The following is an 18267-nucleotide window of genomic DNA, read 5'->3' on the forward strand; positions in this document are numbered from 1 at the left end:
TAGATATCGGCCATCTCGCTTTCATAGCGCAATGTCAGGCAGACCACCTGACGGACGGAGATCTCCTCTCTTGGCGCACTGTATCTCGCGCTCAGCCATCTGCTTCTGCAGCTCTTCAACCTGATCGTGCCAGACCTCCCTCAGGGTCTTCACCTCTATCTGGTGCTTGCTCTGGGTTTGCATCAGCGCCTCCATTTTTTGGAGCTCTGCAGTTTGTGTCGCCTGGATCGCCGCTGATTCTGTATTCTGCAGTGCTTCCTGCATTTCTAACTTTTCCTGGATCAATTGCTTCTCCACTTTTTCTGCTTGGTGAAGCTTCTCATCACCTTCACTGATCTGGTCAGTCAAGTCTGAATTTTTCTGTGTCAGACTTACATTCTCTCTTTTTACAGTCTCTAAATTACTCAGGGTATTCTCATAGGTTTCCTTCAATGTACACAGCTCTGTGCTGCGAGCGTAGACCTCATGGCGTGAGAGTTCCAGCTCTGCTTTAAGCGCGCTAGCCTCTTGCCGAGAAACCCCTAACTCTGTGATGAAGTTTTGCACATCTTTCTGGGACATCTCATAGCATAGTTTCCAGTCAGTTCTTGTTTTCTTTGATTCGCTTGGCTCTCTGCCTATGATGGTAGCAGTAGCCTTTGTCATCTCTAGGCGTGTCGTCATTCCTGGGACGATTGCGCCAGGCCCTATGGGCTGTTGCTCATCTCGGCGCCTTTCTGACGCATGTCCTGACAGTGCAGGTTCAAGTGGCTCGTTCACTTCCCCTGTGACTTGAGGAACAGTTTTCTTTCTTTTTGCTTTATTAGCTCCAGAGATATCAGTGGTACTGGGCACACACTCACTGTTATCAGCTTCCACATCTTGCTTGCACTCACAGGGCGTTGCTTGCTTTTGCAGCTGTTTGTCTTTGAAAATTTTGGGGCACACATCTTCCATGTGACCTACTTCACGACAGGCCCCGCATACTAAATTCATCTGCGGGTACGGCTCTCCTCCAGGGTCGTGATCATAGTATGGCCTGAAGGGACACTATTTTGTATGGTTACGTACATTACACAACAAACATTTCACGTCAGCCATTTTAGAAACCCGGCAGGGACAATTTGCTAGCTGCAATTTCACTCACTTCAGCAACTTGCATACAGCACTTGCTAGCTGCAAATTCACTCACTTCAGCAAAAGGCATTAGCTTTACAAACAGCACTTGCTAGATGCAAAAAAAAATTTTCAGCAAAACATTTTGGTTTTCTGTTTGGGTTCAGGGTGCTATTGCATCCACACTTCGCACATTCTCTGTGTATGCTAGAAGCACAACTGATATACACAGTGGGACAGACTTCACTCATAGCATCTGTACTTTAGTTCAGCTCGGCGGCCATTTTAAACCCCCGCATTTATTTGCAAACCCACAGACTTTTTAGTGTCTGCCCGCATTCTCCACCATATTGTGACAAACGCCCCTCTTTTGTAGTGCTGACGTCTGTCTGGGTTCTTCCCGACACAGTCTTCTAGGGTTAATTATACAACAAACAGGATCATCCAAAGTATTATGCTGCTTAACTCAGGCTTCTGCCTGCTTTATTTTCATCCAAGTAAGGTACTGCAGCTTTAACATGTGAAGGTTAGAGGTACTCAGATACTTTCATTCAGCAGTTCACATATTTCAGTGTTACCATATTTCCCACACTGTTATTTCAAGAAATAAAACCAAAATCATATAAGCAAAATCCTATCCCTTTCAGGGATCTAACTACACATCAGAATCAGTCTCTCTAACAGCTGCTGGCCAACTAAACTGGTTCCCCAGCTTAAAACAATGCTCTCTCATTTAGGGTCACAAGATACAGTACAGTCTTTTAGCAACAGCAGTAACCATTTGTTTTGTCTTATCTGTTCGTGGAGTCCAGGCAAATCCTCTGGTACTGTGATACGTGGAGGGGCCGTCAACCCCGATACTGGATGCAGGGGAGCAGCGACACCCCCAGCCCCCAGGCTCCAAGGAGAGAGAGTGAAATGCAAAACCTCTCTGCTCTAAGTACCTGTGCATGTGATTAGAAGAGCAGGTGAGGGAGAACTAGAGCCATTGTAATCTGTGGTCTGGATTTTCCATCCAGCTGCCTGAGTTAATGGGAAGCTGTGGAACGGATCATTAACTATTCCTGCACTTTCTGCTCTAAAACGGGGCAGAAAGCTGCCTAACATCTTTGGACTATGTCACAGTATGTATGTGTAGATATATATTTATGTATATATGTATGTATGTATGTGTAGATATATATTTATGTATATATGTAGGTATGTATGTGTAGATATATATTTATGTATATATGTATGTATGTATGTATGTGTAGATATATATTTATGTATATATGTATGTATGTGTAGATATATATTTATGTATATATGTATGTATGTGTGTATGTGTAGATATATATTTATGTATATATGTACTGTATGTATGTATATGTAGATATATATTTATGTATATATATATGTATGTATGTATGTATGTGTAGATATATATTTATGTATATATGTACTGTATGTATGTATATGTAGATATATATTTATGTATGTATATATGTATGTATGTATGTATGTGTAGATATATATTTATGTATATATGTATATATGCAGTGCTCGACAAACACACTCGCCCACTCGCCAGCTGCGATCGGAAATTGGCTCGTGGCCAGTAACATTTCCCCTGCTCTGCAAAAAAAAAAAAAAAATCCCCTGCTCGGAAAAAAAAAAAAAAAAATTCCTCTAGCTGATTGGCTGTGACGCGGGATGGAGCTGCCAGGACTTCAAACTGCCCTTCCTTCTCTGCACGGGTGAAGGAGAGGGGGAGGGGTGTGTGCGTGCGTCTCCTCCTCCTCCTTCTCCTCCTCCTCTATACTGAATATCCTCCTGTATAATTGTGTCAGCTCCTGCACTGATCCGGTCATGGAGGATTTTGGACAGATGTGGAGGTGGGTGGAATGAAATGCAATTTAAATACACTGTTTCTCCTTCCCCCACTGCTCCCACTGCCTGCGCGGGCTGGAAGGTAATGGCGCGGGTTTTTCTCCTTCCCCCACTGCTCCCGCTGCCCGCGCGGGCTGGAAGGTAATGGCGCTGGTGATTTTCCTTCCCCCCCCCCCTCCTCTCCCGCTGCCCGCGCGGGCTGGAAGGTAATGGCACTGGTGGTTTTCCTTCCCCCCCCCCCTCCTCTCCCGCTGCCTACGCGGGCTGGAAGGTAATGGCGCGGGTGTTTCTTCTTCCCCCACTGCTCCCGCTGCCCGCGCGGGCTGGAAGGTAATGGCGCTGGTGATTTTCCTTCCCCCCCCCCCCTCTCCCGCTGCCCGCGCGGGCTGGAAAATAATGGCGCTGGTGATTTTCCTTCCCCCCCCCCTCTCCCGCTGCCCGCGCGGGCTGGAAGGTAATGGCGCGGGTGTTTCTCCTTCCCCCCCCCCCTCTCCCGCTGCCCGCGCGGGCTGGAAGGTAATTGCGCTGGTGATTTTCCTTCCCCCCCCCTCTCCCGCTGCCCGCGCGGGCTGGAAGGTAATGGCGCTCGTGATTTTCCTTCCCCCACTGCTCCCGCTGCCCGCGCGGGTCGGGAGGTAGTAGTGCATGTGTTTCTCCTCCCCGCTCCTCTGTGTGTGTGTGTGTGTGTGTACGTGTATATGCAGGACACCAGAGGTACCCCCCCACCCAGTCACCCATCCCACCAGTCACCCATCCCACCCAGTCATTAATCCCACCCAGTCACCCAGTCAGTAATCCCACCCAGTCACCAATCCCACCCAGTCAGTAACCCAGTCAGTAACTCCACCCCCCACCTAGTCACCCATCCCACCCCCACCCAGTCACCCAGTCAGTAATCCCACCCCTCACCCCCCACCCAGTCATCCAGTCACCCAGTCAGTAATCCCAACCAGTCAGTAATCCCACCCAGTCACCCAGTCAGTAATCCCACCCAGTCACCCAGTCAGTAATCCCACCCAGTCACCAATCCCACCCAGTCAGTAACCCAGTCAGTAACTCCACCCCCCACCCAGTCACCAATCCCACCCCTCACCCCCCACCCAGTCATCCAGCCACCCAGTCAGTAATCCCACCCAGTCACCCAGTCAGTAATCCCACCCAGTCACCCAGTCAGTAATCCCACCCAGTCAGTAATCCCACCCAGTCACCAATCCCACCCAGTCAGTAACTCCACCTCCCACCCAGTCACCAATCCCACCCCTCACCCCCCACCCAGTCATCCAGCCACCCAGTCAGTAATCCCACCCAGTCACCCAGTCAGTAATCCCACCCAGTCACCCAGTCAGTAATCCCACCCCACCCAGTCAGTAATCCCACCCAACACCCAGTCACCCCCCACCCAGTCAGTAATCCCACCCAGTCACCCAGTCAGTAATCCCACCCAGTCAGTAATCCCACCCAGTCACCCAGTCACGCAGTCAGTCACCTCCACGTCAGTCAATCACCCCTCTCTCTCTCTCCTTCTCCCTCCCTCTCTCCCCCTCTCCCCCTCTCCCCCTCTCTGTCTCTCTCCCTCTCTGCCTGTGTCTCTCTCCCTCTCTGCCTGTGTCTCTCTCCCTCTCTGCCTGTGTCTTTCTCCTTCTCTGCCAGTGTCTCTCTCCCTCTCTGTCTGTGTCTATCCCCCTCTCTGTCTGTGTCTCTCTCCCTCTCTGTCTGTGTCTCTCTCCCTCTCTGTCTGTGTCTCTCTCCCTCTCTGCCTGTGTCTCTCTCCCTCTCTTCCTCCCTGTCCCTCTCCCTCCCTGTCCCACTCCCTCCCTGTCCCTCTCCCTCCCTGTCCCTCTCCCTCCCTGTCCCTCTCCATCTGTCCCTCTCTCTGTCTCTGTTCCTCTGTGTCTCTGTGTCTCTGTGTCTCTCTTTGTGTGTCTGTGTCTCTCTCTCTGTCCCTCTCTCTGTCCCTCTCTCTCTGTCCCTCTCTCTCTGTCCCTCTCTCTCTGTCCCTCTGTCCCTGTCCCTCTCTCCCTCTCTCCCTCTCTCTCTCTCTCCCTCTCCCTCTCCGTCTCCGTCTCTCTCCCTCTCCCTCCATCTGTCTCTCTCCCTCTCTGTCTGTATCTCTCTCTCTCTCTCTCTGCCTGTGTATCCCTCTGTCTCTCTCCCAGACTCTGGATCTGGATATATTATTTACCTTATACTGCTTTCTTCCAGATCTGATTCAAGTGTCACATGGAAGACATCGGAATCCCCCCTAACCCAGAAGACAGGTAGGGAACACATCCCCTCCAATGTATAACATTGCGGGAATGCGGGTACCTGGATATTTAGGGACTGTGGATCAGGTAAGATCCCAGGCGGGATTGCTGCTTTAGATATTGTGAAAAGGGGGCATCCAGACACTGGTTAATGGGTGCAGGAAACTAGTCCCACACACGTAACACGGACTAATTGTAGTAAAGTATAAATGTACTACAATAAATATAAACTTATGTCAAAAACGAATGTTGTTCTTACTAGAAATGTATTACATTTCTTTTTTTTAAAAACGGGGTTGGGGCGTGGCTATGGGCGGGGCTAGGGGCGGGGCTAGGTGGCGAGTAGATTTTTTTGGTTTGGCGAGTAGATTTTTGGGTGATTTGTCAAGTACTGTATATATGTATATATGTATGTATGTATGTGTAGACACTCCTGAGGAAGCCACACACCCTTTTCTGGCGAAACGCGTAGAGTGGGAGCCGTCCTGAGAGGGGAGAGGCGAGATCACCATTTAGAAATCCATCCAGCCGCGCCCGGAAGTGACGTGACGGAACAAAGCGGAAGTGACGTACCGGCGGCGAGAGAGGCGAGATCATTCACCCGAAGGGCAGCTCCAAGCGCAGCACTGATGTGCAGCAGCTGAAGGAGAGTACTACAGCCCACGGGAAGATACAGCCTGGATCACACAGCCCACCATCAGAGACACAGCACCGCAGAGAGAGGCTGATCGTATTGGATTCCATCGGAAGAGGCGGGTGAGCCTGAAGCTAACTAACTCTTCTCCCCCCGATCACATAAGATTGTGAACAATGCACATATTAATCGTTTTTATTGTAAGTGTTCATTTTATATTATAAAGTTTAGTTTTTACCATTGTATTGGTCTGCACTATGGTATCTTTTTCTTCACATACACTTGGCTGCTGAGCTGACAGTTGGAGACCGCTTCACAGAGTGGAGAACATCTAACCTAGCAGAGACCATTGTGTGTCTAAACCGCTTGAAAACAACTTACATCTTGTAAGTAGGCACAACATACGAGCCAAGACAAGACATTCAGTTTAAATTTTACATATCAAAAATTGTCTACACTTAGATTGTTCTTTTGTTCTATTTCCCTCCATGCTCCCCCTGGATTACAACGAATGTATGTGTAGATATACACACAGAATATACAGCTCACTGATTTTATAGATTTGTGTTAAATGAGTGTGCCCAAAACGCCTAGATTGGCGTTGGGTGCGATAGATGAGCTGATAATTAATGAATACACATAAAAGTTGGAGGGCGGGAGCATATTAGTGCCTCCGTCCACCACTTAGAAGCTCATTAGTCAAACGCACTCCTGGGCGTTTAAAACTTAACATTTAATAATTGTTCTATTAAAATAAATTCTACACACAGGATAATGAAAATAAACACATAAATGTACTAATACAGGGAGGGGGATGGGGAGGTGGTGTTGGGCTAGGGGTATATATATTACTTAATTATCTTCCTGAATGATTTCAGGAAAACCATTTAACCCCAAGTCAAGCTTATAAGCCTTTAAAGTGCCTTTTTTACATCTGAAGCAGGGGGTCTTCAGAGCTGAACCCCATTAAATTCAGCTCCAGGAACCCTCTGCTTCTCGAGATACTTACCTTCATAGTAAGTGCCAGGAGTCGCATCGGCTGAGCTAGCTGGGCTTAAAAGTTTAAAGCTCCCGTGTCACGCGGGCCAATAGGAAACCAAACCTGATGACGTCACAGCTTCCTATTGGCATTCAGGAGCTTTGAACAGTGGCCAATGCGTGATCCCTGGTATCCGAGCAGAGCAGCTGCAGCCAGCACCTACTACGGAGGTAAGTATCCATGGAAGCACGGGGTCCCTAGAGCTGAAATTAACGGGTTTCAGCTCCGGAGACCCCCTGCTTCAATCCTGGGTACAAAAAATAAAAAAGCTTGCATTGACGATTTAAGAGGTTAGTTTAAAGTTCAGTCTTAAAGGTGGGGAGAGAAGGTGCTTGGCGTATACTGACTGTGAGGGAGCTCCACAGGTAAGGTGCAGTGAGGGAAAAAGGTTTAAGGCGAGAGAGACAATGTAACAATACAAAGATAGTCTCAGGCAATGCAAACTCACCAACTCAGTGATATATTCTTGGTGTCCGTCCACATACTGTAGCGCATACTGCTCAGAGTTACTGATATTCCACCTAGAGAGGCCAGAAAATCATTCTGAAAACTCAGCACACCCAGCAGAGGCCTCCCCAAGGCCTAGATTCACCAAACTTCAATACTGATATAATATAAAAAAATATTAATGGTCCAAAAACAAAAAACAAACCAAAGAGTTATATTTACCGAAGTATTTATAAAAAACGTTAACGTTTAATAAACAAATGTTATCGCCGTGGCGAATGTGAGCTTAATGTAACACGTAATGTAAATATCACGCAAAGAAGTATGCATCGCCTTATTCCATATGCAAAAACGTTACATTTAAGGCCATTATCCCAAATGAGCATGACATTGTTAGAATTAACAGCTAATTACCTGTTCACATGATGCCACAAAAAAATATATCCCATATTTGTATCACCTGCTACAGGTTTAGGTAAGGCCAGGGGTGGGCAACTCCAGTCCTCAAGGGCCACCAACAGGTCAGGTTTTAAGTATATCACTGCTTCAGCCCAGGTGGCTCAATCAATTGGGCCACCTGGGCTAAAGCGGGATAATCCCTAATACCTGGCCGGTTGGTTTCCCTTGAGGACTGGAGCTGGGTCAGGCTGATCCTGTCTGTGTACAGAATAGCCACTGCAGACATAGGCAAGATAACCCAGAGTTTGCACATGTGGATGTTATTCCTTCGTGTGTTTTATTTGTAGGACGTCTTTTGTTGTATGTTAACCCCCTTCTGCTGCCTGAATGTATTCCTTTGCAAAGCATTCACAACCACAGACATCAAAGGGCTTAAGTGATGGGATTTGTTAACTACACTCTCCCACACACGCACGCGCACACACATCGCCAGCGCTGTTTGACCCAGATTTCTATGAGTTGAGATTATTTTTATCTCTAGCGTTATTTAACATTGCGTTATTGCTTTTTGGTTTATGGACGAGAGATTGAATATCGCAACCCACTTATGAATACGTAATTATTAGTAAATACGGTGGAATTACCCCAAATAATTGTCAAATTCACAATATTGTATAACTAATTTTTTTGAATACAGGAATATTGACCCTCATCTCCCAGTCACTAATCTATAGTCTCTCAGTCACTAATCTCTCGTCTCCAAATCACTAATCTCTAGTCTCTCAGTCACTAATCTCTCGTCTCCACGTCTCCCAGTCACTAATCTCCCGTCTCCCAGTCACTAATCTCTCGTCTCCCAGTCACTAATCTCTCGTCTACCAGTCACTAATCTCTCGTCTCCCAGTCACTAAACTCTCGTCTCTCAGTCACTAAACTCTCGTCTCCCAGTCACTAATCTCTCGTCTCCCAGTCACTAATCTCTCGTCTCCCAGTCACTAATCTCTCGCCTCCCAGTCACTTCTCTCTCGTCTCCCAATCACTTCTCCCTCGTCTCCCAGTCACTTCTCCCTCGTCTCCCAGTCACTTGTCTCTCGTCTCCCAGTCACTTGTCTCACGTCTCCCAGTCACTTGTCTCTCGTCTCCCAGTCACTTGTCTCTCGTCTCCCCGTCACTTGTCTCTCGTCTCCCAGTCACTTGTCTCTCGTCTCCCAGTCACTTGTCTCTCGTCTCCCAGTCACTTGTCTCTCGTCTCCCAGTCACTTGTCTCTCGTCTCCCAGTCACTTGTCTCTCATCTCCCAGTCACTTGTCTCCCGTCTCCCAGTCACTAATCTCTCGTCTCCCAGTCACTAATCTTTCTTCTCCCAGTCACTAATCTCTCGTCTCCCAGTCACTAATCTCTCGTCTCCCAGTCACTAAACTCTCGTCTCTCAGTCACTAAACTCTCGTCTCCCAGTCACTAATCTCTCGTCTCCCAGTCACTAATCTCTCGTCTCCCAGTCACTAAACTCTCGTCTCTCAGTCACTAAACTCTCGTCTCCCAGTCACTAATCTCTAGTCTCTCAGTCACTAAACTCTCGTCTTCCAGTCACTAATCCATAGTCTCTCAGTCACTAATCTCTCGTCTCCAAGTCACTAATCTCTCGTCTCTCAGTCACTAATCTCTCGTCTCCCAGTCACTAATCTCTAGTCTCTCAGTCACTAATCTCTCGTCTCCCAGTCACTAATCTCTAGTCTCTCAGTCAATAAACTCTCGTCTTCCAGTCACTAATCTCTCGTCTCCCAGTCACTAATCTCTCGTCTCCCAGTCACTAATCTCTCGTCTCCCTGTCACTAATCTCTCATCTCCCAGTCACTAATCTCCCGTCTCCCAGTCACTAATCTCTCGTCTCCCAGTCACTAATCTCTCGTCTCCCAATCACTAATCTCTCGTCTCCCAGTCACTAAACTCTCGCCTCTCAGTCACTAAACTCTCGTCTCCCAGTCACTAATCTTTCGTCTCCCAGTCACTAATCTCTCGTCTCCCAGTCACTGATCTCTCGCCTCCCAGTCACTAATCTCTCGTCTCCCAGTCACTTCTCCCTTGTCTCCCAGTCACTTCTCCCTCGTCTCCCAGTCACTTGTCTCTCGTCTCCCAGTCACTTCTCCCACATCTCCCAGTCACTTCTCTCTGATCTCCCAGTCACTTCTCCCCCGTCTCCCAGTCACTTCTCTCTCAACTCCCAGTCATTTGTCTCTCGTCTCGCAGTCACTTGTCTCTCGTCTCCCAGTCACTTGTCTCTCGTCTCCCAGTCACTTGTCTCTCGTCTCCCAGTCACTTGTCTCTCGTCTCCCAGTCACTTGTCTCTTGTCTCCCAGTCACTTGTCTCTCGTCTCCCGTCTCCCAGTCACTTCACCTACATCTCCCAGTCACTTCTCTCTCGTCTCCAAGTTACTTCTCTCTCGTCTCCCAGTCACTTCTCTCTCGTCTCCCAGTCACTTCTCTCTCGTCTCCCAGTCACTTCTCTCTCGTCTCCCAGTCACTTCTCTCTCGTCTCCCAGGCACTTCTCTCTCGTCTCCCAGTCACTAAACTCTCGTCTCTCAGTCACTAAACTCTCGTCTCCCAGTCACTAATCTCTAGTCTCTCAGTCACTAAACTCTCGTCTTCCAGTCACTAATCCATAGTCTCTCAGTCACTAATCTCTCGTCTCCAAGTCACTAATCTCTCGTCTCTCAGTCACTAATCTCTCGTCTCCCAGTCACTAATCTCTAGTCTCTCAGTCACTAATCTCTCGTCTCCCAGTCACTAATCTCTAGTCTCTCAGTCAATAAACTCTCGTCTTCCAGTCACTAATCTCTCGTCTCCCAGTCACTAATCTCTCGTCTCCCAGTCACTAATCTCTCGTCTCCCTGTCACTAATCTCTCATCTCCCAGTCACTAATCTCCCGTCTCCCAGTCACTAATCTCTCGTCTCCCAGTCACTAATCTCTCGTCTCCCAATCACTAATCTCTCGTCTCCCAGTCACTAAACTCTCGCCTCTCAGTCACTAAACTCTCGTCTCCCAGTCACTAATCTTTCGTCTCCCAGTCACTAATCTCTCGTCTCCCAGTCACTGATCTCTCGCCTCCCAGTCACTAATCTCTCGTCTCCCAGTCACTAATCTCTCGTCTCCCAGTCACTTCTCCCTTGTCTCCCAGTCACTTCTCCCTCGTCTCCCAGTCACTTGTCTCTCGTCTCCCAGTCACTTCTCCCACATCTCCCAGTCACTTCTCTCTGATCTCCCAGTCACTTCTCCCCCGTCTCCCAGTCACTTCTCTCTCAACTCCCAGTCATTTGTCTCTCGTCTCGCAGTCACTTGTCTCTCGTCTCCCAGTCACTTGTCTCTCGTCTCCCAGTCACTTCTCCCACATCTCCCAGTCAGTTCTCTCTGATCTCCCAGTCACTTCTCCCCCGTCTCCCAGTCATTTGTCTCTCGTCTCCCAGTCACTTGTCTCTCGTCTCCCAGTCACTTGTCTCTCGTCTCCCAGTCACTTGTCTCTCGTCTCCCAGTCACTTGTCTCTCGTCTCCCAGTCACTTGTCTCTCGTCTCCCAGTCACTTGTCTCTTGTCTCCCAGTCACTTGTCTCTCGTCTCCCGTCTCCCAGTCACTTCACCTACATCTCCCAGTCACTTCTCTCTCGTCTCCAAGTTACTTCTCTCTCGTCTCCCAGTCACTTCTCTCTCGTCTCCCAGTCACTTCTCTCTCGTCTCCCAGTCACTTCTCTCTCGTCTCCCAGTCACTTCTCTCTCGTCTCCCAGGCACTTCTCTCTCGTCTCCCAGTCACTTCTCTCTCGTCTCCCAGTCACTTGTCTCTCGTCTCCCAGTCACTTGTCTCTCGTCTCCCAGTCACTTGTCTCTCGTCTCCCAGTCACTTGTCTCTCGTCTCCCAGTCACTTGTCTCTCGTCTCCCAGTCGCTTCTCTCCGTCTCCCTGTCACTTCTCCTACATCTCCCAGTCACTTCTCTCTCATCTCCCAGTCACTTCTCTCTCATCTCCCAGTCAGTTCTCCCTCGTCTCCAAGTCACTTCTCTCTCATCTCCCAGTCACTTCTCTCTCGTCTCCCAGTCACTTCTCTCTCGTCTCCCAGTCACTTCTCTCTCATCTCCCAGTCACTACTCCCTTGTCTCCCAGTCTCTATCTGTAAGGAATCGGGGAGCACGTCCCCCGCAGCGCACTCCCTCCTTACCTGATGTCTCGCGCAACACCGCCGTTTTTACAGCGCGCGCTCCCGCAGGAGCTTTCTATACGTCGCGGAGTCTGGTTCCGCCCCCGCTTGCGACGCACATCAGCGTCGCGCAGCGCGCACATGCGACATGTGTGCACCACTCCCAAGCTGCGTGTCAACTTTCTTTATCATGCCCACCTGTCTCCTGTGTCTCTCCTCCTATCCGTGCCTCAGCAGAGGCCGCGCCTCCACTCCGCCCCCTCTATCATTGGTCATGCCCTCCCATATATGCTCAGCTGTGCCACTTGCACATTGGCTGAGCATAGTTCCAGTTTGCGCTGTTCTCCCACTTCCTGGTTCCTTGTCCTGCCTTGTCTCTTAGCTCCTTGTTTCAGATTGACCTCATGTGTACCGACCCGGCTATTACTTTGGACTCTGCACTTCTGGCTTACCAACTCGGCTTACCTCTGACCTTCCTCATCTCTCCAATCCTGTCCACGGCTTACGGACCTCTATGCGTCTACTGGTTTCAACCCCTGGCCACGGCTAAACGGACACTGACCATTCTACCGGCTCCTACCTCAGACATTGACAAGTACCTAACCATTCTACTCTCTCCAATCCTGACCTGGCTGCCTAACCATCCGCACTCCAGATGTGGCCCCGTGGCTGTGGGTGGCGTTTATACCCATTCCCACCTCAGTACCGGGGTCCCGCCCTGTTTGTGGTGAGCACAGCGTTACACTATCTCTCTCGTCTCCCAGTCACTACTCTCTCGTCTCCCAGTCACTTATATCTCGTCTCCCAGTCACTTCTCTCCCGTCTCCCAGTCACTTCTATCTCGTCTCACAGTCATTTCTCTCTCATCTCCCAGTCACTACTCCCTTGTCTCCCAGTCACTACTCTCTCTCATCTCCCAGTCACTTCTCTCTCATCTCCCAGTCACTACTCCCTTGTCTCCCAGTCACTACTCTCTCTCATCTCCCAGTCACTTCTCTCTTGTCTCCGAGTCACTTTTGCTGTTCCTTCTTTCTGAACTTTTCCTCTCTTCTCTTTCCTTGTTAGTCCTCTCCTCTCTCTCTGGCTTCTATGCATTATGTGGGAAAGCCGTTAAAGCGCGGTGGTCCATCTGCCGGAACGTCTGGTGCTTTGATGCGCTCAGGACATTCTGGCTCCAAAAGTTTTAACTTCTACTCTTGTGCTTGGAAGATAACTCCCTGAGGGTTACTCATTAAGTGTGATAGCACACACTGAGCACTAGGGCATGGAAAGTGCCATTTACGTCAGTGACACATTCTGTGTGGTGGTGCCTGGTGGGCATCAGGGCTCCTGAGAGGATTGCTGGCCCTAGCCACTTTATTGAAGGGGCAAATTAGTGGTGCTGGTAACCAATCATTTGGTTGCGCAAGGCTGGACTGGATTTTTGGTATTTGGCAACACAATTCCTCCACCAGGACCGGCATATCAGGCCCAGTTTCCCACACCCGGCAGGCCCTTATCAGCACGAATATACTTGAATGAATAACCCCCATTACTACTAGCATTTAACAGCTTCTCACCATGCAGTTACTCTCTCCAATTTTCCATCCTACCCAGTTACTCTCCCCCTGTCTCTTAGCCCATGTTCCCTATCAGTAGCTCCTGCGGGCCATATGGATCACTTACGCATCACACACGTCCTTCAGCACAGATGACAAAGGTTTGCTCTGAAATGAGAAGTGAGAAGCATTTTAGATTAAAGCTGTTCTTTAGGTCAGGGATCTCCTGTCTAACATTTGTACCGTATAACTCACTACACATTGTCTGTATGTTTATGATGTAGGCTTACAGGTCTATTTATGTGTGAGAACTCAACAAACCAAAACCAGAGTTTGGGGCAACTTGCAGTCTGCCAATGACAGGCCAACTATGGTCATTTTTGACTATACTCCCTCACTACCTCCCAGATTTGGCTGACTAGCTGCTCGGGGACGGGGTTCATGGTAGAGTCAGCAGTACCGCAACGCAATTCTGATGATGATGTGTGTTGTGTGATACCTTAAAGCGTATGGGGGAAAAGTGCCATCATAGATTCATTGTTTCATTTAATTAATTGTCAATTTGCCCCAAAATGTAAATTTGAAAATGTAAAACTGCAAATTATGAGAAAAATGTAAAAAAAAAAAAAAACAGTGGGAGGCTGTAATAGGGACTTAACCCTGTTTTAAATGAGGCTTCAATATAAGCCTGAAGTGGTCTGAGGAATCCAGCAGGGAGCTGGTTAATTGCAGCTAGATAATTAACCAGTCTCCACCTGGCTAATCAGACAGCTAGAAAAGCCTCCTGCTGGGAACTGATAGAGAGACACTTGAGCACACAGAAGGAGTGTGTGCTGCCAACAAGACACCAGCGACCGGACCTCTGGGATTCCAGGGTGCAGCGAACCCGGGAACCCGCCAGAGGCTGGCCCTTCAACGGACACCAACCCAGACCCAGACATGAATGCCCCCTGCTTTCAGGTACTGCTTTTAGACTTTGGGGTCTTAGATTGGTAAGAGGCTTATACTCCCAGCCCTGCAGATAGAGACTGAGGATGTGAGTTATCCCTTGTAAAGGGATAGGCTGTAATATTTATTTGTGTATATTTCCTTAAACTGTGTCATCAAAGTGACGGGCTGAATAAAAGCCATTGTTTCATTTCCCAAAATCCATCTCCCTGGTCGTACCTCTGCACATGGCTCTTACAGAGACAAAACCCTAACTGGGCCAGACATAACTGGTAGTCAATTAAAAACAATGTCACGCGCTGTAGTGATTATGATATTATTAGAAATGGTTACTGCGAAGGTCTTAATGCTCTTTCTGTTTTAAATAAGATTGAAACACGGGTTCTCCGGAGCTGAACCATATTAATTACAGCTCCGGGGAGCACCTGCTTCCCGAAATACTCCCCTCCATAGGGTAGCTGGTATCTCAGCAAAGTTTAAAGCTCCCCCGTCATGCGAGCCAATAGGAAGCCGCACCAGATGACATCACGGCTTCCTATTGGCTCGCAGGACGCGGGAGCTTTGAAAAGTGACCACTACATGATCCCTGCTAGTCGAGCGGAGTGCCTACCAACACCCCCTACGGAGGTAAGTATCTTCAGAAGTAGGGGATCCCCGGAGCTGACATTCGTGGGGTTCAGCTCTGGAACCCCCTGCTTCAATCCTATGTTAAAAAAAAAGGGAAATGATGAAAACAAAATGGCCAGACTTTTAAGGCCTAGCCCCTCCTAGGACCAAAGTGAACTGGAGGTAATTTATTTTGTTATAACAACATTTAGATAGCGCCCTCACCCATGGCGCTGTACATTAGTTAGTGAAACTTGCTTGGTAGTGGGTTGGGGTCAGGTCTTGTCGGTGGCATGGTGATGGGTCTGACGGTGGGGACAGTGAAGGCGATTGGATCGGTGAGCTGGAGGTCTTTGGAGGGTTTCTGGAGAGACTTTAGGAAGGTTTAGGAAGGGGAGAGGATAGGGACTAATCTTTGCCATCTTTTCCCATTTGGAAAAAACGCATTTACAGGCAGATCGCTCGCCCAGACTTTTTTCTTTTGTTGTGTAACAATTCATGCCTATTTTTTTAATTTATTTTTAACACAGGATTGAAGCAGGGGGCCTCTGGGGCTGAACTCCATTAATTTCAGCTGCGGGGACCCCCTGCTTCTGGAGACACCTACCTCCATAGTAGGTGCCGGTAGCCGCTCCGTCTGAGCTAGCTGGGGTTTAAAGTTTAAAGCTCCCACGTCACATGGACCAATAGGAAGCCGATCCTGATGACGTCACAGCTTCCTATTGGCCCGCAGGGCGCGGGAACTTTGAACATGATCTTTGCTCCCTGCTAGCCGACCAGAGCAATTACCCGCTCCCCCCCCCCCAAAGGCGGTAAGTATCTCCGGACGCAGGGGGTCCCAGGAGCTGACATTAATGGGATTCAGCTCCGAAGACCCCCTGCTTCAATCCAATGTAAAAAAAATATATGAATAAAACGCACGGATTGCCGCCTTAAGTAAATTATGCTCCCATCATTATTCAAAGAGATAAAGGGAAATACAGGTAAGTATCAGGTAAGATTAGATTAGTTTTAGATTGTTACATTTAAAATGGACCAGTATAAGAGTTCTACGAAGATGAAATAATTGTGTTTAGTGTAATTGTAGCTTTTAAAATCTCAGAAGTCTCTTCTTCACATGTACACGTGAACGGCAGACCTGTGAGGTATTTGGTTACTATAAAGACACTAAAATAATTAGAAACTTGTCCGATTTTTTTTTTTTTTTAAAGGTGTCACTTCGATTAGTACACTCTGATCCTAGGGGAAGGTGACCCGTCTTTAATCAAAGGAAATTATTTTAGCTTGGTGTGTTTTCCTCTTTAGCCAAAGATATGGTCAGCTATTAAAGTTCCCCTGCTGTAAAAGTGGTGTGGTGCAAATTCACCCCATTAAAACCCCATTAAAACCCCATTTAAACCCCATTGCTTCCAATTTTTTCAGTTTTGTGTAACAATCCTGCCAGATGGAAATGTCCCAGCAGTGATCCCACTGTAGTGTCTGGGTAAGGTAGGTGATAGATATTGAGCCATGTTACACCATAACTATGAACATTTACAAGACGCAGGAAGACACGTTATAGTTACAGCTCATTAAGGTCAATGGGCTTTTAGGCGTCATCCAGCACCAGAAGGTGTCTTATAGGAGAAGACTTCTTCATAAATATGGGCCTCTGTGTATTGTGTTGTGCTGTGACCCAGCAGTGTTACTGTATGCCTACAGACCCGGCCGGCTGGGTGTTTGGCGGGACTCGGTGCAGAGGAAGTTTGCCGGGGCCTGTTACCTGTTCATGGGGCGATATCCCCCCTGCTGCGTGGTGATGCGGGGGCTTCTTGTCCGCCCCGTCACATAACGTCACGTTGTCATGGCAGCGAGAGGAAGTGCCGGTACTTGCAGAGGCCCCGCGTTCTCCACCGGGCCCGGCTGTCGCTATTTAAATGTTGCGGTGGTTTATTTAACCGCCGCGCCATTAGACTGTGATTGCTGCCGTTGGGCCGGGGAAGAGCGCAAAGCGTCTGCAAGCACGGGGACGAAGTCCAGTCGCACAGATGTCACCCAGGGTTGCCACGTCTCCGGGTTTGACCCGGAGGCTTTGGGTTTCGGACATGTTTCTCCGGGTTCCGGGTTTAACTCGTAAATCTCCAGGTGGAGGCGGCATCCTCCAGGATCTCCCCCCGCAAATCAAGTCCACATGGCTTCGCGACGTCAAATGGTGCCACATTGCCATGACAACGGAACGCTCCGTGACATCACAGCGTCACCTGACACCGGTTGCCATGACAACGAGGCGCTCCGTGGCACCGCGACATCACGTGGCGTCACGTTGTTATGACAACATGGCATCACGCCATAAGGCATCCCCTTGTCATGGCAACTTGACATCGCGTGACGTCACGGAGCATCTTGTTGTCATGGTAACGTGCCATCGCGCGGCCATGTTGACGGGATTTGGAGGGGAGGATGCTGGGACACGTCGCCCCAGCCGAAGGTAGAGAAATAAACATATAACAAAAAGATCAATGTAAAAAATGTTATCTCCGGGTTAGCTTTCAATAGAAGGTGGCGGCCCTGATGGCACCGCAATGAAGCCGGTCGTAGAGGAAAGGCATAGGGTGAGCTCACAGTACCTGATTCAGCTCAATAAGCTGTGGATAAGCCCCCATCATCTGTATGGCGATTTTAACAATATTCTTTGTGTGTTCCATGTCTGCCCAGCTTCTAACGAGATGGAGAGAGAGAGAGAGAGGGAGAGAGAGGGAGAGAGGGAGAGAGGGAGAGAGAGAGAGAGAGAGAGAGAGAGAGAGAGAGAGAGAGAGAGAGAGAGAGAGAGAGAGAGAGAGAAGAGAGAGAGAGAGAGAGAGAGAGAGAGAGAGAGAGAGGAGAGAGAGAGAGAGAGAGAGAGAGAGAGAGAGAGAGAGAGTGGAGAGGGGGGAGAGAGGGGGAGAGGGGGAGAGGGGGAGAGGGGGAGTGGGAGAGGGAGAGGGAGAGAGAGAGAGAGAGAGAGAGAGAGAGAGAGAGAGAGAGAGAGAGGGGGTGAGGGGGAGAGGGGAGAGGGAGAGGGGGGAGAGGAAGAGGGAGAGGGAGAGAGAGAGAGGGTGAGGGGGAGAGGGAGAAAGGGAGAGAGGGAGAGAGAGAGAGTTACAGATAAAAGGATATAAAGGTGTCATTAACATTTTACAAATGGCTGTTACTAATTAACTTTACTTCCCCTTTTTCATCTTGAAGCCAGGCGGAAAAGTTATCAAGAAATTGAGAGGTTAGTCCAGGGGGAGGGGGAGC

General features: G+C 48.8%; 1 protein-coding gene across 1 annotated transcript in view; it reads right to left on the reverse strand.

Moving 5' to 3' along the window:
• The window catches only part of ELMO3 (engulfment and cell motility 3), a 65793-nt gene extending 48084 nt beyond the window's left edge, over positions 1-17709 (reverse strand). The window contains exons 1-3 of the mRNA XM_075577070.1: positions 17616-17709; positions 13583-13623; positions 7335-7407 (exon numbers count right to left, since the gene is read on the reverse strand). Coding sequence (XP_075433185.1) covers positions 7335-7407; positions 13583-13623; positions 17616-17693 — 192 coding nt within the window. The 5' untranslated portion in view covers positions 17694-17709. The remainder of the gene's footprint in view (positions 1-7334; positions 7408-13582; positions 13624-17615) is intronic.
• Between the last annotated feature and the right edge of the window lie 558 nt (positions 17710-18267).

The sequence above is a fragment of the Ascaphus truei genome, chromosome 19 (assembly GCF_040206685.1).
Source record: "Ascaphus truei isolate aAscTru1 chromosome 19, aAscTru1.hap1, whole genome shotgun sequence".
Lineage (NCBI taxonomy): Eukaryota > Metazoa > Chordata > Amphibia > Anura > Ascaphidae > Ascaphus > Ascaphus truei.